At 35.3% G+C, this 13286-nt stretch overlaps 4 protein-coding genes and 1 non-coding gene across 6 annotated transcripts; 1 reads left to right on the top strand and 4 right to left on the bottom strand.

Annotated features, from left to right (window-relative positions):
- Positions 1-2844: 2844 nt before the first annotated feature.
- On the bottom strand, positions 2845-4364 carry LOC112733845 (mitochondrial uncoupling protein 5). Its single transcript, XM_025782941.3, has one exon. The coding sequence runs from the start codon at positions 4052-4054 to the stop codon at positions 3125-3127; it is 930 nt and encodes a 309-aa protein (XP_025638726.1). The 5' UTR covers positions 4055-4364; the 3' UTR covers positions 2845-3124.
- A 513-nt stretch (positions 4365-4877) lies between these two features.
- TRNAS-GCU (transfer RNA serine (anticodon GCU)) lies at positions 4878-4959 on the bottom strand. The gene has a single exon. It is a non-coding gene; the product is annotated as a tRNA-Ser (tRNA).
- Positions 4960-5743: 784 nt separating this feature from the next.
- On the top strand, positions 5744-7943 carry LOC112733843 (uncharacterized). 2 transcript variants are annotated; one of them, XM_025782939.3, is made up of 6 exons: positions 5744-6094; positions 6184-6225; positions 6451-6566; positions 6726-6831; positions 6920-6973; positions 7402-7943. In XM_025782939.3, the coding sequence occupies exons 1-6, from the start codon at positions 5837-5839 to the stop codon at positions 7558-7560; spliced, it is 735 nt and encodes a 244-aa protein (XP_025638724.1). In that variant the 5' UTR covers positions 5744-5836; the 3' UTR covers positions 7561-7943. The 2 variants fall into 2 exon arrangements, with proteins under 2 accessions (XP_025638724.1, XP_025638725.1); XM_025782940.3 differs by lacking the exon at positions 6184-6225.
- A 195-nt stretch (positions 7944-8138) lies between these two features.
- LOC112733842 (uncharacterized) lies at positions 8139-9613 on the bottom strand. Its single transcript, XM_025782938.3, has one exon. The coding sequence runs from the start codon at positions 9305-9307 to the stop codon at positions 8441-8443; it is 867 nt and encodes a 288-aa protein (XP_025638723.1). The 5' UTR covers positions 9308-9613; the 3' UTR covers positions 8139-8440.
- A 1308-nt stretch (positions 9614-10921) lies between these two features.
- Positions 10922-13116, bottom strand: LOC112735505 (protein FAR1-RELATED SEQUENCE 5-like). Its single transcript, XM_025785039.2, has 2 exons — positions 12979-13116; positions 10922-12340 (listed from the first exon to the last, which is right to left on the bottom strand). The coding sequence occupies exon 2, from the start codon at positions 12335-12337 to the stop codon at positions 10922-10924; it is 1416 nt and encodes a 471-aa protein (XP_025640824.1). The 5' UTR covers positions 12338-12340; positions 12979-13116.
- Between the last annotated feature and the right edge of the window lie 170 nt (positions 13117-13286).

The raw sequence follows: 13286 nt of genomic DNA, 5'->3' as shown, positions 1-13286 counted from the left end.
TAACTACATTAATCACAGTAGGTCAAAAATTCATAGATTTTTTCTTTTCTAAAGACAACAATTTCTTCTCCAAATCTTTCATTTTTTTTTTCAAATTCTTGCCTTCTAAAATGCTGTTTTTCAACATCTATTCTCTCACCATAATCTTTAGCATTTAATGCTTAAGTCTTTATGCCTGCAAAAAAAAATATATATCTACAGTACCATTGTTTAACCTGCAGAAAATTACCAAAACATCAACTAATTAGACACACTCCAACTTCATCCAAAAATTGAGAAAACATGAACTTACCTTGAAGTATGGGAACCTGAGATACATTCTATTAGGGTTAATTGGTGTTCTTGATTTATAGAGAATGACATATACGCTGAAGAAGCACTTTGGCGCAATCCATCTCTCTCATCTCCTCCTGGTACGATGCAACCACTCCTGGTTGAAACGGATATCTCTTGTCTACCTACTCCAGGTCTTGTGCATGAAGAACCCCCTTCACCCGCCATGGACAATCGTTCCTCACTCCCACCAAGTTCCAGGAGTACCATCAATGGCCATGGCTTTGATAGATTTTGAACAAAGAGGGCTCAGTGTCAAAACAACAATGTTTTAAAGCACAAGGATCTAATTGTCCATTAACTTTTTGCCAACCATCCATATCATCACCATAATAGACACATCATCACTCTCCCTTCTAAATCAATATTCTCCGTTACCGTTTTCAACTCCAACTACACGGAGGGGTATAATCATGCGTTTTGGAAGGTGAGTGATGTAAATATATTTTTCAATCCTTAGAGACTTAAATGTCTGATGTCATAAAGGTTAGGGACCTATTTATCTTTTACTCAAAAGATATATTTCACCTACAAGAATTATTACATTGTTTTTTTTTTTTTTTTTTGAGAAAATTACACTCTCATCATCTGAAAGATGCTAAAATGACATTCTCATCCTTTTTATTTGTAACATGTACACTCTCCTCCATTATAGCTTTTAAAAAATCTCATCTTTAATTCATTCTAAATTTTTTATGTTGACTAATGTTAACTTTACCTATTTCTTTTTAAAAATTATTTTTTATAAAAATATCATTTAACAAATTTTATTTTTTTATGATTAAATTTTGTTTATCAAAATACCTTTTAACAAATTATTTTTTACTGATTAAATTGTATTTTTATTAAAATCTTCTTTTAAAAAAATTTTAATGATTAAATTATTTTTGTAATACTCAAATTATTTAAAAAAAAAAACACAAATGACAGTCGTCTTTGTTTTTGAAGGTTGTCCTTAGAGGATCCATACTTTTCCTTCTCCATATGGCTTTCTTTTCAGATTTTCCTAATTCTTTAAAAAAAATATTTTGGTATAAATATAATTTAATCAATAAAAAAATAATTTATTAAAAAATTATTTCAGAAAATAAAATTTAATAACAAAAAATAAAATTTTTGCTAAAAGATATTTTTATAAAAAATAATTTATTTTTTTTAAAAATAGATAAAATTATTGTTAGTTAACACAAAAAATTTAAAATAGATTAAAGATAAAAAATTTTAAAAATTATAAAAAAAGAGAGTATATATTTTACAAATAGAAAGAAAAAAATATCATTTTAACATCTATAAAAAAAGAGGAGTAGAATTTTTTTTTTTAATGAAAATTTGAAATTTATTACAACACAGCATAATTAAATACAAAAAGATATTACGCACAGTAATATATCGATCCAAAAAAAAAAATACAGACAAAGCATATATGGATGCAAAGAATATATTGGTTAAATGGGTAATTTTAACACACATTAAAATCCCTAACTAATATTTATAGCAGCCCTAAACAGAAATTAGAAGAGAAGTATATGCAGTTGCAAAAGAATTCAATTTTTGGGACTTGAGATGCTAATCTTTCTTTTTCTTCGTTATTGTTTTTTGGAACAGTGGATACTAATCTTTCTTATGTAGCATACTAAAAACTAAAAAATTTCATGGTATATGGGCTTCCCTTGCTTTCAACAGCAATACTTACCTGCAACTGGAGCTGAACATTTACCTAACTATGTTCCGTTTTTTTTTTTTTTTTTTGAGGGTCTGATCACATTAGCAATATTAACGAACTGAAATCTTCCGACTCAAAAGAGAAAACATCTGAGGAAATGCTATTGCTACCTATGTTACTGGAAGAATCTTTATATATATGGTTCAGCATTTCTTACAAATCTCATACCCAAAAAAAACAAGGAGTAAATTATTATTTCGGTTTGTAATGCTTCCTTAACAAAATTAAATCCTTTAAATATACTTGGATAGGTCGTAAAGTAGTTTGTCTCATATCATATAGATAAAGGATTTTACCAGAATTATATATATTTTGTATCTAATCACGAGACTTAAATGTATTTTAGTTAAATATTAGGAGTATCTAATCATATTTTTAGTCTAATAATTTAACCATATATTTTTAATTTATACTTTTAAATATTAAAATAAAAAATAATAAATTTTGTTAATCTTTTAATATTTAATAACAAAAATATTATTTATACATTAAAATCAGTTACCAATATATTTATATATAAATATATTTATAATTTAATTTATTTTTATTATGTATTTATATTTCAATATATATTTTATACTAATCAACGAGTGATTTTGGTGCACACATAGCATAATTCATCTAACAAAGAAAGACGTGTTGTTTGAAAGTTACACATCTTTCGCCACATGTTTTTTACGTCTCTTTTGCTATGTTGGAAGATTGCGGAATTGAAGTTGTATTCAAAATAATAAGGAAATTAAAATTAACTGTATCGATGACAAGTATTCTTCATTCCTCTCTCAAGATTCCACGTCAAGGATAAAATAAATTTCATTTTATGCATGCAATCTCATCTATACTAACATCCAAGTTATTATTGCTCTTTCTTCTAGAACAAACAAAAGTTCATCACGCCATATGTCTTTTTCTCGCACCTTAGCTTCAACATAATCAACATGGCCTAAATTAAAGGATCATAACAGGAAGAAATTAAATAACACACATTCTATCTTAAGACTAAACAAAATTTGTCTTAAAAACAAAAATCTTGTGTGGATCGCTTGTTCTTGGACACCACGGTACACCTCAAAAATTTTTCAGCAACTTTCGAACTTGTTCCAACGTGACGAACAGCACAACCGTGAAGGGTCCCTGCCTCGTAATCGTAGGAATGAATCCTTTGTATAGGGCCATAGGCCCCTCCGCGCGCACCGTCTTCATGGCGCAATCCAACGCTCCGGAATACGGCGGCTCCGCCCCTGGCTCCACCTTCATGTTCATCACCCTAGTCTTGATCACGTCCACGGGGTTTGAGGTCACGGATGCCACGAAACCCGCCGCAAAACTCGCCGTTACGTGGGTCCCAAGCCCATCACGCATCAATCCCTTTTTCAGTATCATCTCCTTGAACTCGTCGTAGGAGGCCAATTGTGAGGCTGTCACCAGCATTGCGCGATTCACCGTTAATGATGAACCGCGCCAGAGACTAGTGACACCCTCATTCTTAACCATCCTTGTGATGGCATCCAACACGGAATTATAGTTCCGTCGTTGGGCGGGCGGGAGCCTTCCGTCAGCTTGCATGCGGACCATTGCCACGTCAGCGGGGTTTCCAACCGCAGCGCCGATTCCGCCGGCAATCAGCCCCGCCGCGATCTTCCGTGATAGTGACATGCTGCCGCCGGCATTGGGATCGGACCACTTATTCTTGAACATATCGTAGAGGCCCATGCGGGTGGTGGAGTAGAGGAGCTGCCGGAGGACGGTGGCGGATACTCCTGAGTAAAGGGCGACGACGCCTTCTTGTTGCACAAGCTTGATGCCGACGGCAATTGGACCGGCTTTGGGAGCGGGAGGATGCGGCGGCGCGTGGGTGGAGGTAGAGTGTAAGGCGAGGGCGGGTTGGGTGGTCTCGCCCTGGAGCTGCATTCGGACCTTGATGAGGTCGAGAGGGTGGGTGGAGCATCCTGCAACGACGGAAGCAATGCCTCCTTCCACGAAACCTTTGAGACCCATTTGGAGTTATGCGCAAAAGTTTCGAGCTTTGAGAGAATCAAAGAAATTGAGCATGTAGGGGGTGGTGTTTGATTTTGTCAGAGAATTTTCCGGGAAAATATTAGCGTAAGGGAATGGACCGATTGGAGTGATGATTGTAGAGACCAAGGGTATGGATGAATAGTGAGGAATATAATGTTGGGCCTTTGTCTTTTAGACATAAGCTACTCTGAAAGAACTGTGAAGAGGAAAGAAACTAATTATAAGAATATAAATATATAAAGGTTTGTATATATGGACACGGCACAGAAAGATGGATATTATGTTATGGAAAGTGGAATCTAGGCATCTAGCTACCACTCGCTCAGATCTCACACGGAATGCAACAATTTGGGAACAGTAATCCATATCCTGTATATACCTTTGTTCGAATAAACTTTTTAATCTTATGTGCTTGCAATTTTTCAATTTTTTGCTAGATTACCAGTTGCAAGCTCATACTAGAGCATTACGTAAGAATAATACAATCAAGAAAAAATAGATTATTTAGTTTCCTTTCCCTTGTTATTTGAGAAATATTTATAATATCTTTATAATAAAAGATCTCACCCTAAATATTGCTAAAAAATTATACATCATTAATTTGATATTGACAAAAGATCAATATATATCGTGATTTATTTTCCCCCAATTTAACCACCAACATCCATTATGCTATATAGATTTCCTCGCAAACAACACCCCTTTCATACGTACTGTAGTATAAATAAAAAAAAAATGAGAATAATCCTCAGCAGATTTTGACCAATAAAAATGATACGCCAGAAAACTTGTGCACAACATACGACGCCTGAGAGATTCGAACTCTCGCGGGGAAACCCCATGTACTTAGCAGGCACACGCCTTAACCACTCGGCCAAAGCGTCGGTCAATAATCATATTTTACTAAATATAATAATAATATTGTTGTTTGTAGCTACCTGTTTTAGGAACTTTTTATTTACACCATAAGATAGTTATCACCACTCACCATTTCCTTCACTGCTTGATTCATTTTTTATATGATGTTTTCTTCTTTTTTTTCTTATGTTTTTTTTTTCCAAATACAAATATTCTTTTTTAAAAAAAATATTCTATTTCTATATCTAATTCTAACATCACTCAATTATATTATCAACAAATATATACACCTAATTGAATAATATAATATTTTTAATTATCAGTATAAAATAATTAAACTTAAGAAATATAAAAGACTATGAACAGGAGACAATAGTGCTTATCGAGCATATAGTATGTATATAATTTTCTGTAGAAAATCTCTCAAATATAGTTTTTAGAAAAAATTTTAAGTGTATCAAAAATATCGGTGTTCCAATTATTTTAATCGTTGATCTGAAATATAAAAAATATATATAATATATATTAATTAAAATCAACGCTTAAAACAACTGAAACACCGACTACACTTGAAACTCTTCCGTTAATTTACCCCCACATTGTTTACTGCCATAGTTCCGTTGAAGTTTTTTTGGTGACTGAGTTCCGTTGAAGTTTAGTAAAGACTAAAAAGCAAAAGAAAAAAAAAAGTGAATTATTTTTCCATTTTCTACTACTAACATATTTTTGCATGCTTTTTTTAGAATTTAATATAAAAATGTAAATAATGAACCTTTTAGTAAAAAAACAAGGCCTATTTGTTTTTGCACCATACAAAATATTCCATATTAATAAAGAAAATAGTCCCTGAAGGAAAAGGAACAGGAATGGTGAAGCTGAGGCACCACCATAAGAGAATCGCAGATGCGTGTGGCAATCACTATACCGACTTATCACCAACACTGCTACCACTGCCACCGCATCTACACTTCATTCTTCTCCGCCGCCGCCGCCGCGAGCAGGAGGAGGAGGAATACAACCATGGCCAGCACCAGCAAATCAGGGGAATTCACCACAATCCAAGAAAAGGTCACCTTCGATAAAGAGATTAAGAAGAGCAAGTTCATCGCCATCGCTGGCCCCATCTCCGATGAGAAATCTGCCATGTCTTTCCTCTCTCAGGTTCTTTTCTTCCTCCATTCTGCACTTCCCTTTGTTCTCTTAAAATTTCTTCATGCGAATTTTGTTTTACTTCATTTATTGATTGTTAGGTTCGGGATCCGCGTGCTACCCATAATTGCTGGGCTTATAAGGTACAATAAAGGTCGATATTTTATTTTTTCACTTGTATGAAACACTGAGTGGAAATTGGAAAGCTTGTTATTGGCCACTGTTTTGTTTAACCACAATTTTAGGTTATTTTTATTGCTTTCTGTATGAGAATTTCACCAAAGGATAATCAAATTATTCAGGTGATTGTAGCTTGTGAACGCGTGTTACTATCTTTTGTTCATCAGTTTTGCCATCTTATGTAACAGGTTGGGGAACAGTATCGGTCCAATGATGATGGCGAACCTTCAGGTACAGCTGGGAAACCAATACAATCTGCAATTGATTCTTCAGGAATAGATAGAGTAATGGTGGTTGTGATCAGGTTAATACTTTCACAACTTCTACTATCTTTGTTTCCTTGACAATCTAACAAAGGACACAGTATATAACTATATATATGCTTCAAGCATTGAGCTGTTTTGATTTGGGTGTTGAATATGGAAATTGGAATAAAATTTGTTTCATGATCTTATCGTCTCAGATACTTTGGAGGTATCAAATTAGGCACAGGTGGATTGGTTAGGGCTTATGGAGGAGTTGCATCAGAATGCTTGCGAAATGCTCCAAGATGCCTTGTGAAAACAAAGGTGCTTCTTTCTTAGACTCTAATCCATTCAGTTTTAAGAACATATTATGCATCTGGAGGTCAATTTTTAACTCTTATGAAAAATGTAGGTCCCGATGGGAGTAGAGGTCCCCTTTGACCTTCTGGGAGTTCTATACCATCAGGTTAGTCCATGATGATATCTATTTACTGATATTGTACAATATTTCTCATCAAATTTTATATGGAGAATGCTTATTGTTTTGTCATAAGTCATAAGTCATAACTAGCCCTGTGAATGATGGAATTTTATGTAAGCTTTGAGGAGCATATTTGGTTTCTTTTTCTACTTATACTTCCCTTGCTATGTGGTGCCTTGTCTCTAGCATTGTTGCCACTTTCCATAATGTCTAAAAAGCATAATTGGCTTATGTTTCTGTATGCTGGAGATGCTGGTGAAATTAAGCTAGTTCGGGTTTCTTTTCGGTTATTTTTTTTTATTTTTTATTTTTTTTGAAAGGAAAAATTACAATTATGTCTACATGCAGCTTTTATTTTATGAACTATACATGTTTCAAATCAGCATTATACTCACGCCTCGTGTCATTTTCAGCTGCAATCTTTTCAAGTTGAAGGTATCAAGCAGGATTATGATACTGGTAAGGATGGCACAACTATGGTTACTTTTAAAGTTGATTTTGACCAAGCTGAAAAATTGGAGGAAGCAGTGAAAGCCAATTGTAGCCGAGAGTTGAAGTTTTTTAAGCGATGAGACTTGAAAATGAGGATTGCAATTGTAACTTTCTTTTACATTGTAGATACATCTTCACTACATGATGTGATCATGTAACAGTTATGGCCAGTAAAATTCTTTTGTTACCTCTACCCACATTCGTGCTGATGATAGGACTAATCTGCTGACACGATCTAGGTGTGCTTGTGTAACAATCATTTAGAAATGTATTTGTGATTTAGCAATTATGTTACATAATCTGTAAATTCAGTAGAGCGTTTTACAAGTCTACATAGAGAATACATTTTCTTTGCAGTGCTATGACACTTAGCTGGCATAATTGATGGCAGCACCTAGAGTTCTAGTAATTGATAAACTGATATTTATGTCTGATAGCACAATAATGAATTTGGATTCTCTCATGGTGAACTGAACATGTCATATTGATATTTCTATCATTGGTTACTCATCTCCTTTTACTTTTTTACTTTCGAAGTAATTAAATCTAGCAACTAATTACAAGGGGTGTTAAAGTGTTAGCTGTTGAACAGACTACGGAAGAAAGATCTAAAGTCTATTATATTAAGCAAAAGGAAAAAAGTGTTGGCTCCACAGAATCCACCACAAACAAAAAGACCTAAACCATTTCATTCATAATAATATGTACAAAAATTACATTTTGTTACGGCATTGCACAAAAATACTGTAGACTATAGGCAATGCACGCTCTTCTCCCCAAGAGATAGATCAAGCTCACAGTAAATAAATAAATAAGTCAACTACTACATTCTACACTGCTTAGACCATGCTACAACGTTCCCAACAAAAGGAAACAGCAACGTATTAGCCTTTATCTCAATATCCACATCATTGCAACAAAAACATGAAAGTACATTCTTCTTCTTAAACATATGCAAAACTACAACACCTCTTCCTCTGCATCCAAACCAGAGTTATTTGTGGGATCAAAAGACTTCATTTTTACCCTCATTGCCGTAGTTTTTATTCTCATTCTTCTCTTCCCATTTCCCTGAAATCCTTTCATTCCATTCCTCTCAAGAACCCCACTTTCACACCAATCCCTAATTCCATCATCAGTGTCAAAACGGCGCCGTTCGTCCCCCATTGGGTACCTCAACGGCAAGCTCACATTGTAACAGTAGTACTGCTCTTTCCCGTTCACCATCCTCTCCGGCGACGGCGGCTTCACAGCCACACCGTGAAACGCCCGCCGGCAAGTCTCACACCGGAAGGCGCAACCCTCATACTTCCTCTCGTACTCATGCAGATACCAGCAGTAAGGGCACATGGTCCAGAACGTAGTCGCCACGCTCTCCCTTGGCGCGTCGCCAACACGATCATGCGACGGACCTTTATCGTCGGCGCCGTTGCGGTGTATGTTGGAGAGGACGAGCCAGGCTTCGCGCACGCGCATCAGCGCGTCGTCAGCGAAGGGGAGCTTGTTGGCGTTCTGGTCAAGGAGGCGGACGAGTGACTTGAACTGCCGACGCGCGAGGTCACGGTTGGAGGCGTCGGCGGGGCGGAGCTGGAGAATGGCGGGCCAGTCAGGGTGGCAGCTCCCGGGGCGGGGCTGGGCGGCGGTGAGGACGTCGGCGACAGCGAGGATCTGGTTGACCCGGAGGGAGATGTCCGGGTCAGACTTATTGATCCGGTGGGCGAACTCGCGGGCGCCGGTAAAGTCGCGGCGTGAGAGGCGCTCCGTGCAAGAGCGGATAAGGGTTTCGGATTCGAACCCGGATCCAGATCCGCCTGAGGTTGATTGCATTTTGAAAGTGCTGTTTGTGTTTGTTGCTTAATGAGTGCGACACAGACAGCGTTTTTTTATTGGCGACTACTCACATGATGATGGGTGTTTTGTCTTCATGTAAATATTCTGAGTTGGCAACGATAGGATGATCACACGTGTTTCGTAGTTAGTGTATCATTAATTAAGATAAACATGTGGTCCCATCGGTTTTTTTTTATTAATATACTGGTTGGTCTGGTTCGAAGAATAAAAAATCGGTTGAACGTAGACTTGGTTCGCTGGTTTGAAAAATGAGAAAAGAATTAAATAATGAAGTGGGCTTTTTAATAGTGATGCTTGTCCAAAAAATAAAAAACAGCAGTCTAATGTTCTAATACACAAATTACAATGGTCTTAAAAAAAAAAAACCAGATTGCAATGGCCCATAAAAATACCTCGTTACTTAATTAATTATTTATTCTATTAATTTATTATGCCTGAATCAATAAATTTATATTAATACACTAAATTAGTTTGTAAAAATGTTTTAGACAGAAAATTATTATTAATAAATTTTAATTATTAAATTATTATTATATTAGATAAATTAAATTTTACATTAAATTCTGGTAAAAAATTAGATGATGACATGATAGGTTAATGTTACGTGTTATAAGATAATTGGTTGATGTGTCATGTCAGGAATACATGACATAGCACGTGTACTACTTGTTATTTGACACGTTATAAATTTATTTAGAGTCAAAATAGTTGTTTTGGTGTATAGTCAAAATAGTTGTTGAAATAACAGAATAAGTTATTTTCATACCTAAAATTTAAAAAATTAATCAAATTAGTTCCATATAAATCTCTCTTATTTTTGTCTTCATAATATTAATTCTTAATAATTTTAATACTAATTTTAGGCTTAATTACTTTGTTGGTCCTTATAGTTTTACCAAATTTTTAATTAGGTCTATGTACCTTTTTTCTTTTTAATTAAGTTTCTAAACTACCTTTAATTTTGTAATTAGGTTATTTTTCATATAAAAAATATTAAAATTAACAGAATATTTCTTCCATAATACATGTGGCAAAGACCTAGTTGGGTTTTTAATTATGAATACTTTCAGATTACGAAGAAATATTCAGATAATTCAAACATTTTTTACACTAAAAATGAGCTAATTATAAAATTAAAAGCACTATAAGAACCCAATTGAAAGAAAAAAATTATAGAGACTTAATTAAAAAAATTTAATAAAACATAGGGATCAACAGAGTAATTGAACCTTAATTTTAATATCAATTTTTAGATCTTAATAAATAAAACTCCCTTTACATAAAAGAGGTAAATATCAAATCGGTATCCGGAAGATTCCGACGTTGACAAAATGGTACCTGACTTTTGTTATTGTCAAAATGGCCCCTAAAAATTTTTAAAATTTGACAAGCGTGTCTTCGAGCTCGACGGAGCAAATTTCCGACAAGCACAATGCTGACATAGTCACTACGTTTTGATGACATGGCAAAAATCCCCTCCAATCCTAATCCTTCTCCTGCAACGCACTTCCCCTTCCCCCTCCCCAACGCACTCCCCCCGTCCCCTTCCTGAATGCACTCTCCCCCCTCTCCAACCCTAATCCCCCTTCCCTAATCCCAAATCCTCCCTTCAATATTAGTCACCAAGTCCAACAGACAATGACAAGAGTTAATGAAAGTTTTCACATAATTGTTGATGCCCTCACATCGTGAGGTAGTCCTAAACTCAGCACAAAATTTGTCCATCAAGTAAGAGCTAGCCCAGTTTTTCTTCCTAGCATATTGAATGTTAACCCATTCATTATTTTGCAGACCAAAAGTATCTACCATCTTAGCCCAACGGAGCTCGAACTCATCGGGATGCCACTTGCCATACATGCACTTTTTAAATTCTGCACAAAATGTTGGATCTTTGATGTTAGACGTTGCATTTTTTTGAAGGTGCCAACCGCATAATCTATGGGTTGCATTAGGGAATGCATTTGCAATACCCTCTTTCATGCCTTCATCTCCATCCGTTACCACAACAGTAGGAGATTTACCCAGCATAACATCCAGAAAGTTCTTCAACAACCATGTGTAAGTCGGTCCTGATTCATCCTCTAACACAGCGAAACCAAAAATGCAAGTTTGCCTATGGTGATTACTACCAGAAAATATCACCAGTGGCTTTTTATACTTGTTCTTTCGGTACGTGGTATCAAATGCTAGGACGTCGCCAAACAACTGGTAATCAGCCTTGGACATTCCATCTGCCCAAAATAAGTTGCCCAATCTATCTTCAGGGGTAGAACTATAGCGTGCCATCGCCATCGGGTCTAGATCAGCCTTGCCACTCAAGTATCCTATGGTAGCATTTGAATCGCCACCAATAATCCTTGCCCGTCTACTTCTTTCTATATAATTATCCAAATCTTTCTTTGAAAAGCCAACTCTATGATACCCACCTGCTTGTCCAACTAGATATCCCATAATTTGAGAAGTAGGGAGTCCATGCATGATCATTGTGTCAGTCTGAGCTTTGTTTGCATCGGTCAAACGACGATGATTTGGAATTAGGTGGACAAGGCATTGTGGTATTAACTCATGATTATGCTCCTCGACTAGTTTCCTAACCCTCCAAACTGAAGAACTTTCATCAAGGTAAATGGACAGCTTTGCCTCACAACCAGTTCGAGTCTCTGCCTTGTGCTCCCTCTTCCTATTCGAATTGTTGTAGTATTTCTCCTCTCTGTATCCTGCCTTGTTGCAAAAGAACCGTCGCCTTGTATAATTCCCATCTTTGCCACGAGCAGCATCTCCCTTACGGACTCCAAACCCAACACTTTTAGCATAACTAACATAGCACTCATATGCTGCATCAGCTGTCATCCATGAGTGGTTCCTTATGTCCTCTATTGTTAGAACACCACAATATCTACTGCTTCCACAACATGCACATGTGCAACTCACATTCTCCAGTGTCTCATTCATGTTTTGGCCTCCCTCGTCACTTTCAAAGTAAGTTGCTTCTCCTTCGATATCCATCTCCTAATGCAAACCAAACTGTTAAATGTAAAATCAAATCATAACCAAAAACATAATCATAATCCTATTTCAAATTTAACTTATTGCTGTGATAAAATTAGCATTAAAAAATTATTGTCAAATTCTACACTACAATGACACACACAAGGATCCAATAAATATATTTTTATAGTAATTCAGTTTTCAAACATGAAAATAGAAATTTTTAAACAACCACATAGGGAGGGACTCTTAAAACTAAACTAAAACTCTTGGTTTCTCTTATATCATCAACATAAAATTTAAGTTTCATCTATTACTCATTAAGACAACTACCTCAAAAATTTCGTCGTTTAAGAAATATTATTTTCACAAATAATTCTTTAAATATGATTATTTTGGATATATTTTTTAACAAAATTATTACTGATTATTTAAAGGACTAGCTTTTAGAAAATTATTAACAAAGGCACACACATAATCGGATAGGGGTTAAATAATAAAATTTATTAAAAAATACCCTACCACAAATTTCGAAAATAAATATTTGGTTTAATGTATAAATAAAACAATGCATTTAGTATTTTCCACTACCAATGTATATCCTATATCTATTCTTATTTTGAGCTTGAAATAAATTAGAGTTATGGGCAAAAACTTACCAAGAGCTGCTGAAACGATATCACTCTTCGATCTCCAGATACCTACAATTGCTCACAACTCTTTAGGAAACTTGAACTTTTTTTACTATATCAACCTTGTATATAATAACCACAATGTACTTTGTCTTCGTCATCTTCGGACAAGTACTTGGAACTGCCACACCAGCAAGGTGGTATGAATGGTCACTCCCTATGTAGACACAAGAAACTATTTTCTCTAGCTTACACTGGAAGATTGAGTTTTATCGATGGGTAATAAGGTTTTATTTTTTATTTTACTTTTATTTAAAATTTTAATTTAAATAAAA

This window comes from Arachis hypogaea, chromosome 13, assembly GCF_003086295.3.
Source record: "Arachis hypogaea cultivar Tifrunner chromosome 13, arahy.Tifrunner.gnm2.J5K5, whole genome shotgun sequence".
NCBI classification, from domain to species: domain Eukaryota; kingdom Viridiplantae; phylum Streptophyta; class Magnoliopsida; order Fabales; family Fabaceae; genus Arachis; species Arachis hypogaea.
This window is presented reverse-complemented; position numbering and strand designations above follow the sequence as displayed.